The sequence below is a fragment of the Phyllostomus hastatus genome, unplaced genomic scaffold (assembly GCF_019186645.2).
Source record: "Phyllostomus hastatus isolate PE091 unplaced genomic scaffold, TTU_PhHast_1.1 phas_scaffold_555, whole genome shotgun sequence".
Classification (NCBI taxonomy): domain Eukaryota; kingdom Metazoa; phylum Chordata; class Mammalia; order Chiroptera; family Phyllostomidae; genus Phyllostomus; species Phyllostomus hastatus.
This window is the reverse complement of record NW_025334036.1, coordinates 3,540,793-3,562,234: the sequence shown is the minus strand read 5'-3', so window position 1 is coordinate 3,562,234 and position 21,442 is coordinate 3,540,793. Positions and strand designations below refer to the sequence as shown.

At 60.8% G+C, this 21,442-nt stretch overlaps 2 protein-coding genes across 7 annotated transcripts in view; one reads left to right on the top strand and one right to left on the bottom strand.

The window, feature by feature from the left end:
• Window positions 1–236: 236 nt before the first annotated feature.
• Window positions 237–15,813, top strand: IDH2 (isocitrate dehydrogenase (NADP(+)) 2). Its single transcript, XM_045824837.1, has 11 exons — window positions 237–441; window positions 9,277–9,368; window positions 10,328–10,493; window positions 11,927–12,087; window positions 12,172–12,315; window positions 12,742–12,878; window positions 13,060–13,211; window positions 14,586–14,698; window positions 14,832–14,929; window positions 15,030–15,122; window positions 15,456–15,813. Exons 1-11 carry the CDS (start codon window positions 327–329, stop codon window positions 15,541–15,543), a joined length of 1,359 nt encoding a protein of 452 aa, XP_045680793.1. The 5' UTR covers window positions 237–326; the 3' UTR covers window positions 15,544–15,813.
• A 145-nt stretch (window positions 15,814–15,958) lies between these two features.
• ZNF710 (zinc finger protein 710) overlaps window positions 15,959–21,442 on the bottom strand; it is a 51,308-nt gene continuing 45,824 nt past the window's right edge. For all 6 annotated transcript variants that reach the window (XM_045824813.1, XM_045824811.1, XM_045824812.1 and 3 more), the window contains 2 exons: window positions 21,264–21,438; window positions 15,959–19,481 (listed from right to left, as the gene is read on the bottom strand). In XM_045824813.1, coding sequence (XP_045680769.1) covers window positions 19,312–19,481; window positions 21,264–21,438 — 345 coding nt within the window. In that variant the 3' untranslated portion in view covers window positions 15,959–19,311. The remainder of the gene's footprint in view (window positions 19,482–21,263; window positions 21,439–21,442) is intronic.

The window sequence follows — 21,442 nt, the reverse complement described above, 5'->3', positions numbered from 1 at the left end:
AGGGGTGGGCCTCGCTGGCGGCTCGCCTAATCCTCCAGAGCCGACCCTCGCGCGCGGGTCCCAGTGGGTCTCACCCGCCTCTGGCGCGGGTCCAGCCGGGCTTCCCGCCTCGCCGGTGAAGCGCCGGTGGCGCGCAGGGGCGGGTTCGGCCCCGCCTGGTCCCGCCTAGTCCGGGCGAGGCCCAATGGGGCAGCGGCCCCGGCAGCCCCGCCCCGGCCGTGCCTGCGCGCCCGGCGCCCAGGTCTGGGCAGCCCGCCGCCAGGCAGCCGAAGCAGCGGCCGGCGTTCGGATCCTGCCTGCCCGCTCGGTTCCCTCGCCTGCTCCGGATGGCTGGCTACCTGCGGGTCGTGCGCTCGCTCGGCAGAGCCTCGGGCTCCGGGCCCGCCTGGGCGCCGGCTGCCCTGACAGGCCCGAACTTGCAGGACCAGCCGCGGCGCCACTGTGAGTGCCAGAGGGTCCGGGCGGGTGCGCGCCGGGCTCCGCGACGTGGCGGCCTCGGGCGGGGATCCGGGAGCGCGACCGGGACCACCGCGGGGTTGGGCACACAAAGAGCCGGAGCCCGCGTCGCTCCGCCGTCCCCTGCCCCAAGCTTCCAGGCCGCGCCAGGAGCAGTGGCGGGGACTTGAAGGACGGTGGCAACTGGTGGCCCGGGCGATGCCAGCCCTGCGGCCGTGCGCGGGGGGGAGCTCCGGGCTGCCTCGTGCCCCCAGATGTAACCGTAAGGGGCGCCGGAGGTGTCCCGGACCAGGAGGGGATCCTGCCCGCCCTGGCGAAAGCGGAGCAACCGACCGGGGGCCGGCGCGCTTCGCGGGCCGTCTCTGCTCAGACAAAGGCGGGAGGGAGGAGGCAGCCACTTCCCGTTCCCTTTCAGCCTGGCGCGCTGTAATTCCTCCTCGCTGCCAGGCCCTCGTCAGCTATTTTTGGAGCCTTTTGCGCGACAGCTGGGGGAGCGTGCTTTTCATTTCGCCCTTTTGTTTGGGCTCCCCACCCCCTTCTCCTTGGGGCTGCACTTGAGGCTCCATCCTGGGCCTGTCCTTGTCTGATGGGCCTTTCCTCGCGGGGCCCGCGGGCCCTGCGCCGCTCCGGGGCCCTGCCGCGCTCACCAGTGCGGAGACGCTCCGAGTCGTTCGCTGTTCACAGCTTCTGCGGCACCCTTAGCTCCCGCCTGAGCAGAGAAGACAGCGGCCGGATCTTGAGAAGCAGGATGTAGCGCGAACCTCCATAATCAGTGCAGGCTGCCCCCGCTGGGCTGTGGGCATCGCCCACAGCCTGCCCCTCCGCGCCAGGTGCAAACGGCAGAAAACAATGCAGGTCCTTTGGCCCTGGCTGATGTCTGTTGTCAAGGAAACCCCTGTCCTGGCCTGGCCAGGAGTCCCTGGAGGAGTGGGGAAGGGGGGTGGGCCCCGGGCGGCCTGGCCTGCCTGCGGTGGTAGGTAATCTTTAACCCAGTGTGGGAGCAGCTAACTGGAGCCTGGGCCCGGGCACTCCACCCCCGCCCCCACCCCAAGGAGAAAGGGGCATTCCTGCTTTGGATCGGCTGGGATTTGCCTCCCTACAGGGTCAGCCTGGCAATCCCAAAGTTTCGAGTGCCCCCAAGCCCTAAAGCAAGTTTCCCATCAGGCACGACCCCCTTCAGCAAAATAGGGTGCAAGTTAGGTATGCTCACAGGTTTTCCCCGGGATTCTGCATTGATGACTGAAAAAAGAAAAGAAAAGAAAAGAAACATATCCCCCCCGCCCCTTCCCACACAGCCCTTTTAGGGGCCTGAATTTTGGTAACACATAAAAAGAGCAGGTGGAAAAATAAAAAAAAAAAAGCAATCAGCTGCAGGTCCTTCTAGAAGTCCCCCCCGTGAGCTGGTTGTTCTGGGAAGAATGCCTGGGGTTGGACTTGGACGTGAGACCATGCGCTTGCGGCCTCTCCTCTCCCGGCACCTGGCGGCGCTGCCGCTGCCGGAGACAGAACCGCGGGCACTCCGCTCGAGGACAAGGGAAGAGTGTTTGGGAGCTAAAGCACCCGGTTCCTTTGCTGCCTGGTGGTTCCCACGCGCGTCTCTTCGTAGCTTTGCAACTCGGAGGCCTCCAGCCTCGGCTGCTGTGGTTCTGAGCAGGGAGCGTTTGGTTGGGGGTGTCCGCGCCGACTAACCGACCAGCGGAAGGATTCTCTCGGTGGGAGAATCAGCCGTGCAGCCTTCCCTTGCCCCAGCCGCTAGCCTGGGAGCGTCCTGGTTTTCTCAGCTGCCCTTTCACTCTCCGGGTCGTGGTGACTCGCCTGCGCTCCTAGATTCCAGGGCGCACTACTTAGTGATTGTTCAGCGCGTCTGCAGGCCAGCAGGGTTCTTGCGTGTTCTCCATGCAGCCTCGCTTCAGCCACATCGGGTCAGACGACAGCCGCCTGCCCGCCCGCATCCGAGCCCTTTCGGTCGGTTGGCCGTTGTGTCTGGGCCCCCGTAAGCTTTGAGGAAAACCCGGGGGCGTCTCTCCGTGAGGCGGAGGCCTCGTGCGCTGACTCCGTTCAGGGTGTTTGGGTGTTGGAATCCGCTCTCTGATTCCCGGACGTGAATGCTGCTGTAAACCCAGGTTTCAAATGCCGGCAGATGGCAAGTGTTAATCCACTATATATACATTGTGAGCTCATCCAGAGCAGGGGGCCCCTTGCCTGGCAGGGTCGCCACCCGGGTGTCCGGCTTTTGCTGGTCTGATGCAGTGACGTCACCAGCCTCCGCGGGGCGCCGCGTCCCAGCAGGGTGGGGGTGGGGGAGGGGGAAGCGCATTTCATTCAAACAGGAGGTGGCTGTGTTGGCCATACCATGACATCCATTCACGCCTACAGCTGTGTGCCGGGAACTGGGCGAGGTGCTCGGGACAGAGCTGGGAACAAGAGGCAGAGATTTCTGCCGTCAGCGGACCTTCAGCTCTGACGCAGGGACAGACGCTGGCTGGGGGGGTGGCACAGGGTGAGGGGGGAGCAAAGAAGCAGCGAGGGTGCGTGCCCGAGGGTTTGGACAGGGTGGCCAGGAAAGGCCGTGCTGAGTGCAGCCCCGAGCGGGCGAAAGAAACAGGCCCTGCTGTTATCAAGGGGAGAGCGAACGGCAAGGGACAAGGCCAAGGTGGAGGGAACTCCTTCACCCGTGGGAGACGCAGAGCGGGGAGCCGGCTGCGTGAGGCTGGTGGATCAGGGCTCACGATCCGACCTGAGTGACAGGTGGGCCAGCTCGTGGGGGCCGGTGCGGGGGTGGGGGGCACTGGCAGACCATTTGTGAGGACCTCTGAGTGCAAGGACAGGCTCTTCAACCCACTGAGCCACGCCAGCCGGGACTGAAAGGAGAGGCCGTGCCCTGTCACCAGCTGATTTATATTTGAACAGGAGCACCCTGGCCTCTGGGATGGCTGGGCCGTGGGTGGTGGCCCTGGGGGTGGTGAGAAGGGGTTAGATTCTGGACGTATTTTGAAGGAAGAGTTAGCAGGATTTTTTTTTTTTTTGGATGAGGAAAAGGGAGGGAAACACTAAAACATCTTCCAGGATCGCTCCCCGGAATCGGGGCTCCACGCCCCTCTGGGCTGCGCCGGCTGAGCACGGGGCAGGAATGCGGTGGAGGCGGTTGGTCTTGGGCGTGGCTGCCTTTCAGGGGACCTTGAGCCCTGAGCTGGGAGCAGCCGGCAGGTCCTGGGATTGGGGGGCGGGTTTGGAAATCCTGCCTTGGTGTTGGGTGCCGCGAGACCCAGAGCAGGGACGGTTGGCCTGACGGGCCTCCCGTGACCGATGTAATTCCACCCCGCGAGCTGGCCCAGGGGACGGCGCCTGTGCGGTGCCTGCTCTGGAGAAAGATGTCACCGTGTCCCCTGGAGACCTTCAGGGAGGCCCGGGCGCTGCTCCCTGGATTTGAGGGTGCTTTTCACCTCTCGTCCCCCAGAGGGGCTGGCGTTGGGAGTGCCGCCAGTGTGTTGGCCGAACAGCAGACAAGGTCTCAAACTCTGACACCTTGGGGTGCGCTGGGGGGGCACGTGGCAGGCCTGGCGGGAAGGAATGGGCCACCTCGGCCCAGCCCATTCGGGCCACGAGCCAGCACCGGCTCACCACGTGGAAGCAGCTCATTCTTCAAAAGAAGCTGGATTTTTTTTCCTTGTTTTTTTTTTTAAGATTTTATTTATTTATTTTCAGAGAGGGAAGGGAGGGAGAAAGAGAGAGAGAGAGAGAGAAACATCAATGTGCAGGTTGCTGGGGACCATGGCCTGCAACCCAGGCATGTGCCCTGACTGGGAATCGAACCTGCGACACTTTGGTTCGCAGCCCGTGCTCAATCCACTGAGCTACGCCAGCCAGGGCTCCTTGTTATTTTTTATTCTATTTTGTAAATTAAATTTGTTTTTCAATTGCAGTTTATAACCAATATTATTTTGCATTAGTTTTAGGGATACAGCACAGTGGTTAGGCAATCATACAGTTTACAGAGTGAGCCCCCTGATGTTTCCAGGACCCCCCTGGCACCGTACAGAGTTATAACATCTTATTGACTGAGCTCCCTCTGCTGAACTCTGCATCCCTCTGACTGTTTCCTGGCCACCAGTCCGTGCTTCTCAGCGCCTTCACCAGACAGGCTGGGTTTTTTGAGTAAAACCTCCTGGGTTTGTTTTTTTTTGACTGGTTTAATTTTTTAAATTAAATTTTTATTTTTCTATTTCACAAATGCATAATGAAAATTGCCATTTTACCCACTTTTAAGTCTGCAGTTCAGGCCTGGGAAATATTTTTACATTATTGTGCAACCAATCTCCAGAGCTTTTTCGTCTTGCAGATCTGAAACTCTATACCCGTTAAACCATAACTCCCCATTCCCCCTCCCTCCAGCCCCGGCCAGGGCCAGCCGCCGCGGTTTTCTGTGTTTATGGCTGGTGGACTCCCCCAGGCACCTCATAGAAGCAGAATCACGCAGCATTTGTCTTTTTGTGACTGGCTTGTTTCATTTAGCCTAATGTCCTTGCAGTTTGTCCATGCTGTGGCTTGCAACAAGGTTTCCTTCCTCTCAAAGCTGAATAATAGTCCATTCTATGTACATTCTGCCTTAAAAATATTCTAGTTAAAATGTATCGACCCTCTGAGGAAGGTAAAGGAATTGTGAAAAACTGAGGGGATAGAGTTATTCAATCTTTACAAAGTTAATACTGCTTCCAATTTATCATAGGGGTTACTTCCCAAAGATGTTCATTGGGGCTGGGTTGAAAGAGGGCTTGGGAAATGTGGCGATGTTGTATCTGTAAGTACACCACCTCGTAGTAGACACTGTGTATGGAAGTATAGTACACATTGTAGCATGCATCATTTACATAAGTGTACCACGTTGTAGCAAAGTTGCCTGTGTGGAATGGAAACAAAAGAACAAGCCCTGCTCTGGCTGGCATAGCTCAGTGGATTGAGCGCGGGCTGGGAACCAAAGTGTCCCAGGTTCGATTCCCAGTCAGGGCACATGCCTAGGTTGCAGGTGGCAACCCCCAGCAACCACACATTGATGTTTCTCTCTCTCTCTCTCTCTCTCTCTTTCTCCTTCCCTTCCCTCTCTAAAACTAAATAAATAAAATCTTAACAAAAAAAAGAACAAATAAATAAAATCTTAACAAAAAAAAGAACAAGCCCTCAGATCCGTTGAGTTTGTCCCAGCATCACTAAAACACGGAGATTCTTCCTTCTTCCGTTTCAAAGCAGGTACCTCCATGGTTACGAGCTGGGAGCCTAGTCTTTAAAGACTTAGAGTCACCGACATCGTGTAACCTTCGGGAGGAGAGTTTCTCTTGCCTTTCCTGGATTAGGGTCCAAAGTCCCGTTCTCCTCTCGAAGGTTCACGCCACACTTGGTTTATCCATTCATCCGCCGACGGACAGGGGTCCCTCCCCAGTCTTGGTTATAGTGCATCAGGCTGCCGTGAACACGGGTGCCCAAGGCCCTGCTTTCCATTTAGTTCCAGTACGCCCAGAAGTGGGGTGTGTGGGTCAGACGGTGATTCCAGTTTTAAGTTGTGGACCATATGGGGTCGGCAGTTCCAGAGAAAACGGTGCGGAACCTTCACATGGTTCTCTGCAGCAGCTGCACCAGTTTCCGTCCTCACCTGCAGGGTGCGAGTTCCAGCTTCTCCACATCCTCACCCACACCTGTTGTTTTCTGTTTTTTTTGTTGTTGTTCAGATTTTTTTTGGTAGCAGCCGTTCTAGTGGGTGTCAGGTGGTATCTCGTTTTGTGTGTGTGTGTGTGTGTGTGTGTGTGTGTGTGTGTGTTTGCGATTTTATCTTTAGAGGGGAAGGGAAGGAGAGGGGGAGAGAAATATCAACGTGTGGTCACCTCTCAGGCGCCCCCTACTGGGAACCTGGCCTGAAACCCAGGCGCGTGCCCTGACTGGGAACGGAACCGTGATCCTCTGGTTCCCAGGCCCCCACTCAGCCCACTGAGCCACCCCAGCCAGGGCCTTGTTGTGGTTTTAAATTGCCCCAGTGATGTTGAGCATCTTTTCACGGGCTCATAGGACTTCTCTTTATCACTCCAGAGAAATACTGACTCAAGTCCTTGGCCCATTTGTTAATCGGGTTGTTATTACTATTTGTTGTCATTGTTACAATCTCCTGATTTTTAAACCTCGGCCACCGTTTAGTATTTGAGGAAAGCACCGTCCAGGTCAAACAGAGTGCATCTCTGCCGCTTCGGTTCCCCTCGCTGTCCCCAGCTCCTCTGAGAAGTTGGCTTCCAGGCAGGCTGTACTGCCGATTTTTTAAAAAAGATTTTGTGTATTAAAAAACAACTTTCTATTGTTCAGTTAAAGTTGTCCCCTTTTTTCTTCCATGACTTTCCCCTGCCCTGGCCCCTGTTTGTTTGTTTATTTTTATAGAGAGGGAGAGGAACCTCAGACGACTGGAGGGAAGAGAGGGAGAGGGAGAGGGAGCCTGCAGGGGACAACTGGGCTGCAGGGGAGGGGCCTGCAGCCCCAGCCTGAGGCCTGATGGGGATTGGAACCAGCAAGCCCTGGGTTTGACACCCAGCCCTCGAAGCCCCACCCACCAGCCAGGGCTGCTCTGCTGACTTTGCTAAAGGCTCTGCCTCCTCTCTGTTCATTTCCATTGGGTCTTCCCTTTCATACTCTCTCCCCCGGGGCCAGCCCTGCTGTGTGTCAGGGGTTTCCGGAAGAGGCGCTCAGCACCTGGTTGTAAATGAGTGGGCCCTGTAGCCTCTGAGGGTTCGACTCCTGCGTGCGGTGACTTTGACCTCAAACTCCCTCGCAGAGGAAGCGTGGTGTCTGTAGGGCAGAGGCTGCCAGCCTGACACCCAAAACGAAGTCAAGTTTGAAACCTCTACGACTGGCCCCTAAATGAATCTCTCCTTAGGGATCTCGGGGAGGGTTCAATATATTCTTTAAAAATGGGATGAGCCCTCATCAAATAACCTCACAGGAGATGCTCCTAGAAGCTCAGCTAGCCCTGCCGCAGCCCCCCTGGCATCCTGCAGGTCCTGAAGCCCCTCCATGGACGCTGTGGACCAGAAAAGGTGAAGGAGTTTCCACAGCTTGGACCTCAAACCCCTGTCCTGTAGGGAGTGAGGTCTTTCCAGTCGGTGCTGCTTTCTGCTTCTCCTTCTTTTACATTTTTATTTATTAATTTGAGAGAGAGAGAGAGAGAGAGAGAGAGAGAGAGACATCAGTTGGTTGTTCCACTTCCTCATGCATTCATTGGTTGTTTCCTGTACGTGCCCTGACCGGGGACTGAACCCGCAACCTTGGTGCATTGGCACGAGGCTCTAACCAGCTGAGCTGCCCGTCCAGGGCGGCCTCTGTGTCTGTGTATCTGACCCACAAGGGCACTGAGGCTGCACTTGAGTGAGGGATCCATGTTCTTTCTGCCAGAAGCCACGCTCCGTGGTCTCATTTGTCTTTCTGAATAAGCCCTGAGGTTCTTTCTACGTTAGAAAAACGAAACAAATGGGAACAGCCACAGCCACCTGTTTGCATGTCTTCGGGAAGTGGGTCATGTTGCTGCACACGTTAACCTTTGTCCTGGCGGGTCAGGAGGTCACCCCGAGTCGCGGCTGTGGTTTGTGTTTTGGCCGCCGCGGTGCGGTCCGCTGGGCTTTGTGGTCCCTTCCGCCCGACACGGGCTCCGGCGGTCACGCTGTTGTGGTTGCCACGGGCTTCTGTCCCATCTTGTCAGCCGCGCAGCTGTCCCGTCTCCCAGGGGTGGTGGTGTTTTCAAGTGAACACCCTCTTCTGTCATCTCTGGTGGGGGGGCGGGGGGCCCCTCACTGCGCCTGTGTGGACCGTGGGGGGCCGTGGACAGCTCGGTTGAGGGGCAACCAGTCTCCCCCGAGGCAGCCTGCGCCAATTAAGATTAATGGGACGGGCCGTTTTCCTGAGTTTTCCTTGGAACTCGCTCCCCAGGCTGTGGGTTTTTCTCACGCGTCAGGATTTCCTTGAAGAGCTCCGCCTGGCTCCCGTTTCCCCTGCGCCCTCCCCCAGGGCCCGGGTCGGCCTCGTGACCGGTCCTGTGATCCTGTGATGTGTGTCTGTGGCCAGGCTGGCCCCCCTGAGCCACTCTGAGCCGGAGACCTGAGCTCCGTTCCCAAGGGCCCTCGGCGGCGCGCACTTCCTGCGGCGCGAGGTGCGAACGGCCCTCGGGCAGGGAGCCGGGAAGGACGCTCAGCCTCCCCACCTTTGAAGGGGAGCAATGATCCTCCCCCTGGGAGCGGGGAGCGGTTCGAGGACCGAGCGGAATGATGTGGGGGCGGCGTGCACCGCCGGGCACAGCCGGAGGTGCTAAGACGGTCCCTCTCGCTTCGCATCCGTCGGGGTCTCGGGTTGCAGGCAGCACACCGAGTGAGTGGCAGGCTGGCTTTGAGAGAGAGGGCGTTGTGGCGGAGGTTACTGGAAGGACGCGGGCAGCTCCGAGCACCGCGCGGACTGGACGAGAGGGCACTGCGGGGTGTGCTGGGCGGCCAGCTGGCGGCAGCCGCCGGCGCAGCCTCTCCCGACTTGCCTGCCGCTGGGCCCGGCAGCCCCCGTGGGCTCTGGCTCCCTGGGTGGCCGCCTCTGCCTTCAGATTCCAGGGAAGGAGATCCGACGGGTCCCGGCCGGCCACGCTCAGTGGGGGGTCCAGGTCCCCCCCCACAGGAGGGGCGTGAACACTGGGCAGCTGGGTCCTGGCTGACCGCTGCTCCTTCCTGGATGGGGGCCGGTCTGGTGGGGCGGAGGGGGGCTCCCCTCCGGCCTCCCCAGGGTCGCCATGCGCTGTCTGCACCCCCGTTCTAGATGCCGACAAGAGGATCAAGGTGGCCAAACCGGTGGTGGAGATGGACGGCGACGAGATGACCCGTATCATCTGGCAGTTCATCAAGGAGAAGGTAGCTCCCTCCCGAAGCCTGAGGCTTTCCACGCGGCTGGCCGCCCCAGCCCGCAGCCCGCAGCCTGCAGCCTGCAGCCCGCAGCCCGGCTCTCCTGGGCCCCACCTCCGGCCACGCGCATCCGCCCGCCTCACTTGTCCCCCGGTGGGCAGCGGCGTCCCGCCCGCATTTCTGTTGTGTCCAGACCACTCTCGGTTCTTTCTGACATCTGGCCGTGGTCTGCCCTCCACAGTCTGTGTCTCGTGCTGGTGCCGAAGTCTGCGTGTCTTAAAACCGTGTGCAGGTTCGAGGCTGACGCTGCATCCCGCCCACCCTGACCCCCTCAACTCCGCTGCGCTTTCTCCGGGGAGCGGGGGCGGGGGGCGGGGGAGCGCAGGGCTGGTGTTCGGCGCCGCTGCGCACGGAGTTAACCTTTCCTCAGTGGTTCGGGGATGTCATCGTGAGCGGTGGCTGCGGGCTGTGCTCTAGGGCGGCGATACGTGTGAGCCGCCGCAGCAACATCCCCAGGGCGGCCTCTTGGCTTCTCCAAGTCACCGGGGTCCCCCTGGGAGAGAGTGCTGTCCATGGGAAGACCCCCCAAATGTGTGTAGGTCCACAAGGAGAAGGCTGAGATCCGCCGCCACTCCTGAATGGGGAAGACGCGGGAGCCCACTGTTTAGGGAGCACAGATGCAGCTGGAGTTGGGGTGTGGCCGAGCCGATGGGCCACTGAGGGGGGCACCTGGTCTGTGCTCTGGGATGAGCCCCCTCTGAGGGGCTGCATCTGGTCTGCCGGCCGCCCTCCAGCGGTGACTAGGCCCCGCTGAGCGATGGCTGACGCCAGCCCTGAGCTGTGCTGCCCCTCCCCCACCAGCCTTCCCGAGCCCCAGCCCTGACTCAGTGTCCCCCGCCATAGCCTGCGCGTGCCCCTGAGTCAGAGTCCTCTGGGCTGACCCCTGACCCCTGGCCATCTGTCTCTAGCTCATCCTGCCCCACGTGGACGTCCAGCTCAAGTATTTCGACCTGGGGCTCCCGCACCGGGACAAGACTGACGACCAGGTCACCATCGACTCTGCGCTGGCCACCCAGAAGTACAGTGTGGCTGTCAAGTGCGCCACCATCACCCCCGACGAGGCCCGCGTGGAAGGTGTGGGGGCTGGGACAGGGCTACCGCCACCTCCCCCTGGATGCCTGGAAGACAGTGGTCCCTGTGGGTGGGGCTGGGGTGGCCTCAGCGTGTGCTCAGTCAGGGCGTGGGAGACCTGAGGCCAGAATCCACCCTCCTGTTCCCGCACCAGCGGTGCTTTTGCTGTGCTGGGTGGCCCCGGCCAGTGGCCGTGCCATCGGGGACAGGGAGCAGGAGGAGGAGGAAGCTCATGCTGATGCTGCCACGGCCTCTTGGGGCAGCCAGCCCCTGTGGCCCCCTGGACGGCGTTATAGGCAGGTTGACAGAGAGACCTGGGGCCACCTCTGTCCAGAGGAGGGCTGCGTGTCCCACCTGTGTCCTTCAGAGTCTCGGGGGTTGGGGGCAGAGGCCCCGGGGGGTATCACTGGTACCCCGCCACGGTCTTGGTATGATTGCAGGTCTGCCCGTGCAGCCTGGAGGGGTCTCAGAGAGGTGCCCCCACTGGGCTTGGACCGGCTGCTGGCCCCTGGCTCTGGGGGCTGCTCTTGAGGCTTCCAAGACATGGCTCTGTGTGGACAGACAGGCTCGGTTTGGAAAGTTCCAAGAAAGGGCGGGTTAGGCGTTCGTAGAGTTCTGTCTCCCTACTTCCCACAGCATCGGGGATCTGGACCCCCCAGGCCTCCTCCTTATCTGTTGGGTTGTACTGACCTTAGTGTATTGGAATCATTTTCATGCTAAGCTCTTCTCTTAGGCTTTTTTTTTTCCCCTCTCTCCCAAACCCTGGGGTTTATATATCGCCATTTTCTGGACAAGGAAGTCGAGCGTCATGGTCTTAGGCACTGGAGGCGGACCCTGCCATTAGCGGCAGTCCTGGGCAGGAACCACAGCGTCTGGAGTGAGGCGGTGTGTTGTCAGGGATGGTCCGACTGAGCCGGACATCCCAGTGTGACGTGGGAGTAAGAATAGTCGCCCCACGGCCCGCCTGGGGCTAGGCACTGGGCTAGGAGCCCCTTTCATCCTCCTGACAGCGCGAAGGGCTATGTATTTCTTTCTTTTTTTTTTTAATATTTATGTTTTTTTAAATACTTTTTTTAAAGATTTTATTTATTTTTAGGGAGGGAAGGGGGGAGAGAGGGGGGGGAGAGACATCAATGTGCGGTTGCTGGGGGTTATGGCCTGCAACCCAAGAATGTACCCTGGCTGGGAATCGAACCTGGGACACTTTGGTTCCCAGCCCGCGCTCAATCCAGGGCTATGTATTTCATCAGTACTTTCATTTCGTAGCTCAGGTTAAGGCACTTACTCCAGACGCACAGGCAGGCGGTGGCGCTGGGCTCCGAAGCCCGCACATGCGCACTCTACACTCCGCCGGCTGCAGGAGTGTGAGGACCCTCCTCCGGCTGCGTGCTTGCTTCAAATCCTGCAACGGCGCCACCCCATCTCTGCCCTTCTAGAGTTCAAGCTGAAGAAGATGTGGAAGAGTCCCAACGGGACCATCCGGAACATCCTCGGTGGGACTGTCTTCCGGGAGCCCATTATCTGCAAAAACATCCCCCGCCTTGTCCCTGGCTGGACCAAGCCCATCACCATTGGCAGGCACGCCCATGGCGACCAGGTGGGCCCTCGCGGGCGTCGGGCTCGGCTGGCCTGCGACCCCCATCCGGAGCCTCTGGCCTGACCCACCCTCTCGTCTCCGCAGTACAAAGCCACAGACTTTGTGGCCGACCGGGCCGGCACCTTCAAGATGGTGTTCACCCCGAAGGATGGCAGCAGTCCCAAGGAGTGGGAGGTGTACAACTTCCCTGCCGGCGGCGTGGGCATGGGCATGTACAACACTGACGAGGTGAGGCGGGCACTGAGCCTGAGCGCCTCTCCCCCAGCCTAGCAGGTCCCTGCTCCAGGCGTGTCCCTGCCATCTCCGCTGGTTCCCGCAGAAGTGCCAGCCTCACCCACATGACCGCCTCTGAGCCAATCACAGAGGCCCCGAGAGAGAGGCGCGCTCTGATTGGATAAGCCAGACACAAGGGCAACTCGAGAAGACAGGTCCCTTTCCCATCCCAGCCAGAGGGTCTAGGGACCGTAGAGAGGGAGCTGGCTTTCCAAAGCCAAGCTGGGGGGCTGTTCCCTCCCACAAGTGGGGGAGAGGGGAGCTGGGCGGGCAGGAACAACAGACGATTGCCAGGCAGGGTCGTGTGCAGGGAAGGGCGCCATTCCTGGGCGGAGCCTGGCCGCGGCGGGACCACGCAGGGACCTCTCTCTCCCCCTGCAGTCCATCTCGGGGTTTGCGCACAGCTGCTTCCAGTACGCCATCCAGAAGAAGTGGCCGCTGTACATGAGCACCAAGAACACCATTCTGAAGGCCTACGACGGGCGCTTCAAGGACATCTTCCAGGACATCTTTGACAAGTAACAGCCTCTCCCTGCACCGCTTTCCCGGCTGCCGCAGCCCTTCCTCCTTGTCCCCCTCCGCCACCCCAGCCCTCATCCTACGTGGGGAGGTCGCTGTCCCCATGCACTCGGCCTAGGGAGGGATCCCCAACCGGTCAGCCTCCCGCCCGCCTGCCACAACAGGCCCCTTTGCCTCCAGGCACTATAAGACCGATTTCGACAAGAATAAGATCTGGTACGAACACCGGCTCATCGACGACATGGTGGCACAGGTCCTCAAGTCTTCCGGCGGCTTCGTGTGGGCCTGCAAGAACTACGACGGCGACGTGCAGTCCGACATCCTGGCGCAGGGTATGCCGGAGCGCCCTGCTCCCTGTGGGGGCGGGTCGTTGGGTCATTGTCAGACCCTTTTGGTGGAAAACCTCAGCCTTGCCGGCTCACTGCAAGGTCCCCCCGTGGACGGCAGGGGGCGACAGCTCCCCGGCAGCTAAGGGAGGCGGGTCCACTCCTGGGTTTGGACGAGTGTGCTAGGGCCGCTGCTGCGGATGAAGAGGAAGGAAGGAGGATGCAGGAATTCAGGCTGGCGCCGAGGTTTCTGTGCAGGGAGGGCCCAGGCGACTCGGCTGGGCTCCAGTGAAAGCAGACGTGGGATGGAGCACAGCTGGGAGCTCTTGGAAGTGCAGAGCATTCGTTTTGCCCAGGGAACCTTTAGGATGCAGGAGGATACCAGGGAAGATGGAAAATCCGCAGGCCCTCCAGCGTCCCGAAGGGTCGACCAGATTCCGGCAGAGAGCCTGGGCCAGCCCCCAGAGAGGAACTGTGGGAAAGAGCCCAGTGTTGGGGGGGGGGGTGGTTAACAGGGGGAGGTGGTGGGAGGAGGCCGCGTGGAGTGCTCCGCGTGGACAGGAAACGAGGGAGAGTGCGAGGGCCGAGGTCCAGCTCCTGAGGAGGAGGAAAGAGGAGCCCAGGCCTGGCTGCCGTGAAAAGGCAGAGAGCCTCCAGGCTTCATTTTGCAAAGTTCGTTGGCGACCCTGTCACCAGCGGGAACAAGTCCCACCTGGGCTGGAGGGATGAAAAGCCAGAGCAGACAGAGAGAGAAAGGCATGGGAATTACCCCTGAAGAGGCCGGGGATGGGGGAGGGAGAAGGCGCAGGTAACAGCTTGACGCCTCAGCCGAAGAGTTTTTCTACCGGAGTCGCCCACTTTTTCTTTCCTGGGAGTTCCTAATTCTTATTGTGGTGTCCGGGGTGCTTTTGGAGTCCAGGAGGCCTCGTGGCCGGGAAGGGCTTCCAAGGGGACTTGGGGAGCCTTGGAAGGACCTCACAAAGCTTTCAAGCAGCGGGAAGGAGCAGCCGCTGAAGCAGGCGCTGGGACGAGCTGCCAGCAGCTTCCTTCTCTCTGCTTAAATGGCCTCTCGGCCGTGAGCCAGGCGGGGTGCACAGAACTGTCTGAGGTCTTGGGTCCTGAGGACCACGGGCTCTGGGACACCTGGAGGTGGGGCCACCGATATATGATTTATAGGCCAATGACAGCCACCTCCCGGTGCTCTCCTGCCGGGCGCCGGAGACCCCCTCACCAGGGTAGACAAACCAGAAATGTGTTCCTCCCAGTTACGGGTGGGCGGGGACATGAGTTGAGTGACAGCAGGAGCGCAGGCGCACTCAGTCCAGCTGTCCTGAAGGGAAGGGGCACCCGTACTTAGGGGAGGGTCTTCCCGCCCTTCAGGCTTTGGCTCCCTGGGCCTGATGACGTCCGTGCTGGTCTGCCCGGACGGGAAGACCATTGAGGCCGAGGCTGCTCACGGCACAGTCACGCGCCACTATCGGGAGCACCAGAAGGTCAGTGGGGGGGACCCGTACAGTCTCCCTCGGGGGCCCAGACCCCGCTGGCTCTGAGGGGTGGGAGGCGGCATCCAGCTTGTCCCCTTGTTGCCTTGTTGGCTCTGAATTCCCCTGTGACCCCTTCCCCCAGGGCCGGCCCACCAGCACCAACCCCATCGCCAGCATCTTTGCCTGGACGCGAGGCCTGGAGCACCGGGGAAAGCTGGACGGGAACCAGGACCTCATCCGGTGAGTGCGGGGGCCGGCGCGGAGCGGGCCCGGGGCGGGCGGGGGCTGGGCCCTGACCCCGCTGCGGGTCTCACTCTGCCCCTCGCCCCCTCACCGGCAGGTTCTCCCAGACCCTGGAGAAGGTCTGCGTTCAGACGGTGGAGAGCGGAGCCATGACCAAGGACCTGGCGGGCTGCATCCACGGCCTCAGCAAGTGCGTGGCCGGGGCAGAGGGCAGGGCTGGCCTTCTGGGCGGGGGGGGAGAAGCCGAGGCCCCCTGGAGAGTCAGCTTGGCTGCCAGGAGCCCCGGGGCGGGACAGGTGCCCACCACCCCTTCCCATACCCACCTCCCAGCTTCTCCCAGGACAGCTTGTACCCAGGGGCCCATTCACCTGGAAAAGGACAGACAGGCCTTCCCGGCTTCCCACCGACTTGGCTGCGGCCCTTTGGCCTCGGGCTCCAGGCAGCCTGGCCCTGCCCCCATTCCTCCGCCCCAGGGGCATGAGAGATGGAGACCTGCCCTCACACGCACGTGCTCCCTCCGCAGTGTGAAGCTGAACGAGCACTTCCTGAACACGACGGACTTCCTGGACACCATCAAGAACAACCTGGACAAGGCCCTGGGCCAGCAGTAGCGGGGCGCGCGCGCGCGGTCCGCCCCGCCCCCCGCGGTGGACGCCGAGCCTCGCCCGTGCGCCGGAGGGTGAGCCTCCCGGCCCTCTCCGGAGGCCTTCCTAGGGGACACTTTTTATAAATGTTTTTAAAGGAACCTGCGTCTCCCCTCGCGGTGACGGGAGGCAGGAAGTGTGTTTTACCTCAGCCCGCCAGTATGTATCGCATACTGTAATTTATATCGCCCTTGGAACACACGGTGCCATATTTAGCTACTAAACTCTCTTCACAAACCCGTCTGCTGTGTGTGTCCCTCGGGGGGAGGAGGCAGCGGGGGCCTGGAGGCCGTCAGAGGCCTGGGGTCTCCGCCAGGGACAGACCGGAGCACCTCGGGGCCCTCCCCCCCCCATTAGGTCCCCATCCCACCGGCTCCATCAAGTCAGGGGGGGACCCGGTACCATCCAGCAGGAGCCACCTGAGTAGCCGCTGTGACTCTGGGGTCGCAGGCCTGTGGGTTCCCTGGAGTTTCCTAGCACGGTTCCTGTATCATTTTGGGGTGACTGATTCTGGTTACATTTTCATTTATCTCTTTCTCTGTTGGTTTTAACGTTCTAAACATCTCCGGACCTCTCCGCCCTTTTCTCGGTGCAAATGACAAGGCCTGCTCAGCAGCTGCGGGGGGCTGGGGGCCCGGGGGGGCGGCGTGCTCGAGGCCCCCGTGTAGTCCAGGACAGTGGGTCCCAGGCTCTGGTCATCTTCTCCACTCCAGCAAAACTAGAACAGTAAGGTGATAAATTGCTGGGAGGTTCAATAGATCCCATTCACAGGGCTACTCACTCTTCTGTGACACTTTTTGGTGTTAGAATGTCCTCGGGAAGAGTTATATGCTGTTCACTCACTAAAATAGATACTTGGCAGCCCTGCGTCCATTTCCCAAATTTGGGGTGGGGGGCACTCGCACAGCTCCTAGAACTGAACCCTTGGGAAGAAGGCCTGTTAGGTGGGAGGTGGGCTCCAGCGGCCCGCCTCACTGGCGCCCCCTTCGGTGGGAAGGACGGCTCTGCGGCCAGGGCTGTGGGAAGAAAAGCCGGCGGGCTCCCGCTGGTCCGCCCAGCTCCCGGGCGGGGAAGGAGGGAGTTCGAGATTTCCAGCCCCTTCTTGCCCGTCAGAGGAGAAGGGCTGGCAGCTCCCCAGAACGCACAGCCTCCGCAGCCCAGGGTGGCACGGTGAGCTGGCCCTTGTCCTGGAGCCCTGCCGGTGGGTCAGGAGGGGGATGCAGCTTTTCTGTGCTTGCGGTGGCTTGGCCGGTCCCCTTCCCCCGGGCTCGGGGCAGCTCCCTGCAGGCACCTGGCGCTGCAGGTGAGCTCGCCAGTGCGCGGATGGTCCCGGGTGGGGAGGGTGGAATGAAGCACTCGCAGTCGCGCGCGCTAAAGAATATTCATTTATTTATAATTATTGCTAAGTAAACTTTTCTTTTTAAACAGGAACGTAAAAACACAGTAGGGCTTTGCACAAGTGGGAAGTTCTAAACGGTTGGTCAAAATAAGTTAGAGTGGTATTCGTTCAGGAGTTTCCGAGTCACCCGAGAGGCCGCACACCTCTTTTGCAAAGGCTGGGGGCGAGGGGGGGGGGACGGGAGCCCGGCCGAGCCCACCCTGCCCCAGCTCCAGTCGTGAGTTGTGCTCTCCCCGTCTCTTAGCTGCGCCCGGGGCCCAAGGCACCGGGCAGGGGCATTCAAGTATCGAACCTCGCAGAGGGCCGGAGCTGATGGCGGGGCTGGGGGAGGAGCGCCCCACCCTGGGGCCCACCCCTTCTCCCTTGGGTTCCCGAGACCAAGGCCACTGCGCTGGCAGGAGAGGGGAAGAGGAGGAGGAGGAGGAGGTACAGGGTTCTTTTTGGTACCAGGGGAGAAAGACGTTGTGGGAAGAGGTAGTTTGCAGGGGAAGATGCTTCTGCTCAGCAGGAGAAAATGTCTTCTACAGTGACGGAGTCACTGCCACCTGAGGGTCATCACGGCGGGCACCTGGGGGGCTGGTGGCCTCAGCCCTCTCACCCGTGGCTTCGTGTGTGCTGGAGCAGAGAAGGACGTCGCGCCTGGCTGCCCGATCTCAAGGCCACCTTGTCCTCCCCTCGGTGCCGGTCACAGCCACCCCGAGGCCTGGCTCGGTGCTCCGCTGGGGGGGGGGGGGTCCAGCCTTGGGTGCCGATGCATCTCAACACGGTGCCCCGCCCACCCCTGGCTTCGAGGCTGTGAAGTTGGTGGCTTCACCTTCTTCCATGCCTTGGGGGCGGGGGGGGGCCAGCCCTGCCCGCCCCTCCCCACGGAGGCCTCTGAGCCTGGGAGGCGGGCAGGAGGCCGGGCGCCCTGGCATTCCTGAATGTGCCGTCTCCCTGCCCTGGGCCTGCCACCTTCTGTTCCAGGGGCAGGAGCCGGTGTGGGGACAGAGGCGAGCAGCAGTGCGGGCGAGCCTCTGGCGGGCACCGCTGCCGGGCCCGGTCCTGCCCGGCCAGGCCGCTCTGGGGGGGGCACACAGCACGCATGGCACACGAGAAAGCTTCCGCAGGGAGAAAGAGAACGGCCTCCGTCCGAAAAGGTAATAGGCGACACAGTTGGAAAGGAAAAAAAAGTAATAATAAATTACCTTCCGAATACCCCCATGTGCTCCAAAAAAAAAAATCTTTTTTTTTTTTTTTTTGTTTCCCCTCTGTGGTCTTCACCTTCCTTTTTCCATGTTGCTCTTCCCGGGAGCCTGCTGACTGGACTGTCCCTGTCTTCAGGGGGGACACTTGTTATGCTTTAAATAAGAAAGACGCTCCAGCCCCCCCACCCCAGGTGGTCCTTGGCCTCCTCGGAGGACAGCTCCCTTGGGTCCCCGTGACCTCCGCACCGCGCCCTGCACCCTTGCGCACGGGGCCTCCCTCCGTCTGTTAGTGTGTCCCGGCTCTGTTCTCGGAGTGGGGGTGGGCGGGGACCCTGGCCCCGATCATGCGAGACTTGGATGACATTTGTGGAAATCCATCTTAGGGCTGTAAGATGGGGACCTTCCAGGGGTGAGGGGGTGGCCGGAGAGGGTGCTCTCAGGGTGGATTTCTGGGGTGCGTCTGCTCTCCCACCAGCCAGGTCGGCCCAAGCACGCTGGCTGTGGGGCGGGGGTCGGGGGGCTTGGGAGGCACCAGGAGGTAGACGCCAGGGGCCCAGCCTGGCTGTCCACGGACAGGGCGGGAAGACGGCTCTGGGGCCTGGGCTCCGTGCAGCTCCCGGGGGGCTAGCAGGCAGGGGTGGGCGGTGCCGACCAGCCCAGGAGCTCAGGCACCCCCAGAGGCAGGAGCTGGTCCGGAGGAGAAACAAAACCTGGCTCAAGCAGCCTCTTCTTCCAGTGTCAGGACCCCTGCGGGGCCAGCAGGAGGGCGGCCCCAGCTCTGCTGGGCCTGGGGACACACACCCCAGCACCTGTGTCCTCGGGACCTGTCCCCAAACAGCCCCTGTCCACACGTCCCCCGCCTTCCCACGGCAGCAGGCTCGGAGACGCAGGCCTGGGCCCCTGCATTGCCCTCCCTCCCCCTGGGACGCCTGGGGCCTGGTTCTGGTTCACAGCCGAGGCCAGGGGTGCAGTCCATTTGGTCTCCAAGTCCTTCGTGGTGCACACGACTCGGCGGGGAGCAGGGGGGTCTCCGGGCAGTGGGGCAGTAGTAGCTCGCGCCTCTGTGGCGGCAGGCGCAGCCCGAGGCCCGCGGGCCTCACCCCCACGCCCCGGGCCCTCCTCACCCCGGTCCGGGCGGCCCGGCGCGGGCTAGAGCACGTTGTAATAGGCCATCTCCTTCATGGCCTGCTCGGTCAGGACGCTGGCCTCGGCGCCGCCGTCCACCGCCGCGTAGGCGAAGGCGTTCTCCTCGAAGTCCTCCATCTCCTGCTGGCCGTCCAGCTCGGAGGGGTCGGCGCCCGTCAGCTCCATCATGGGGTCTGCAAGAGAGGTGCACAGTGAGGCCGCGTGCCGCCTTTCCCGGGGGCGGGGGGGTCACCCCCACACAGGAAGCCGGCCACTGGGAAGCGGCTTCCCAGACCTGAGCTTTAGACCTGGGTGTGCAGCGGGGCGGGGCAGGGCGCAGGCCTGGCCTTGGGCTCTTCTCTGGGCCCTGCCTCTGTGGTCCCTTCCTGAGTCATACACTTACTCCCTGCGATGTGGTCCCCTTGGCCACACGAGAGCCTGCTGCCCTGTACCCTGTCTCTGCGTCAGCACTCATTTGGCACCTACTGCATGCTGGGCGTGAGCTCATCAGTTCGCTCCCAGGGACCCCGGTTAGGAGACCAAAAGGAAGTTCAGAGAGGCCTGTCTGCTTGCCAAAGGGCCCAGGCAAGGGCGGCTGTCTTCGTCCACTGCGCTGCTCTGCCTCACCTGGCGGGGGCGCTGGGGAGCAGCGAGGGGGAGCCCATCTCTGACCCCATTCATGCTGTGAGCCAGTTCTATCTGGTGGTCCTTGGGGCCTGGCTCTCCAAGGACAAACTCCCCAGGGAGGGTAACACAGGGGATAAGGCAAAAACTCGTAATTAGAGAGTGTGCCCTCCTCTAATTTTATCAAATAAACATCTTATTATAATGCTCTTACTGTTGGAACAGGAGCCAGAGAGGAAATTCCACACTGGAGGCCTGGGCTGCCTTCCAGTGAGTCACAGGAGGAGGGCAGCCTGGGGTGAGACCTGGGGACCCCGGGAGGGTGGCCACCAGGGGCTGGGGCTAAGCCCCAGTGTGCGTTCTGCCCCGTCCACCCAGGACACGTAATGTGTTTGGGGGGAACCGGATCTCAGACCAGGGGGCAGTAGCCCTGGTGAGTCTAAGGCAGGGATTTCATCCCTGGCCCTATTAATATCTGGGGCCATCTCCTTTGTTGTGGGGACAGCCCTGTGCCTTGTGGGATGCTTCGCAGCATCCCTCCCAGTTGGGGACAACCAGAAATGTGTCTAGATGTGGCCAAAATGTCCTTGGGGGACAGACTCACTCCCTCTGTCGAGAACCACTGGTCTAAGGGGAAAGCCCACTGCTGGCCAAATGGTTGGCTTCATAGAGCAAAGGGGAGCAGGCTCTTAACTCTCCCACTGGATATGGACAAGGGAGCACATCGCTGCTGTAGGTTACTGGCAGCCATCTTGTGCCCATGAGGACAAGCACACTCTTTGCCTTGGCTACCGGGAAGCTCAGAGCTCCCCTCTGCGTGCTGATCAGACGAGTGGCACTGTGACCTCACCTGGCTCTCCCTTACTTTTCCAGTTGCCGTTTTCCCATTTAATACTTTCTTTCCTATCCTTTTATTTTCACGTCATTGCTCAGTAACGAGATAAGTGTCTTTCGCCTCCTGTGTGTTGTGATTTTGCGTGAGTTACCTAACTTCTCGGTCCTTGAGTGACCTAACTCCTTGGTCCTCGAGTTTCCGCCTCTGTTAAACGGCACCCACCTCCCTGTGAGGGTCACGTGAGTTAATAAAGGCCTGGCACACAATTAGCGCTCCATAAAATGTTGTCATTTTTATTATTTAGTTTACGTGAGCCCACTTAAGTCCTTTGAAGAGTACACGAACATCCCCCCATCACCACAGTGGCCCTCCAGCGTGTCCCTTCTCCAGACCTGAGCCCACCCCAGTGAGGTCTCAGGCCTGGCCAGCCTCCCGCCCCCCCTCACAGGACAGGAGGCTCCTGCATGTGCCGTGAGGGCACCGCTCTGGCTCCGTCCGCTGCGCGTGGCCCACCCACCTTGGCTATCCAGGCCAATGTCCATGACGCCGTGCTTGACCTTCATGTGCCGGCTCAGGTTGCCCTTGAGGTTGAACTTGCTGGAGCAGTAGGGGCACTTGAAGGGCTTGCTGCCCGCGTGCAGGTGCATGTGGCCCAGCAGGTTGTACATGCGGTTGAAGGACTTCCCGCACACCTGG

Bases quoted from the DNA above. Each gene is read 5' to 3' on its own strand.
- IDH2 (XM_045824837.1), top strand. From the start codon at position 327: ATGGCTGGCTACCTGCGGGTCGTGCGCTCGCTCGGCAGAGCCTCGGGC. The intron at 10,494-11,926 runs GTGTGGGGGCTG...CTGCCCTTCTAG, and splicing joins CGACGAGGCCCGCGTGGAAG to AGTTCAAGCTGAAGAAGATG. The intron at 12,316-12,741 runs GTGAGGCGGGCA...CTCCCCCTGCAG, and splicing joins GCATGTACAACACTGACGAG to TCCATCTCGGGGTTTGCGCA.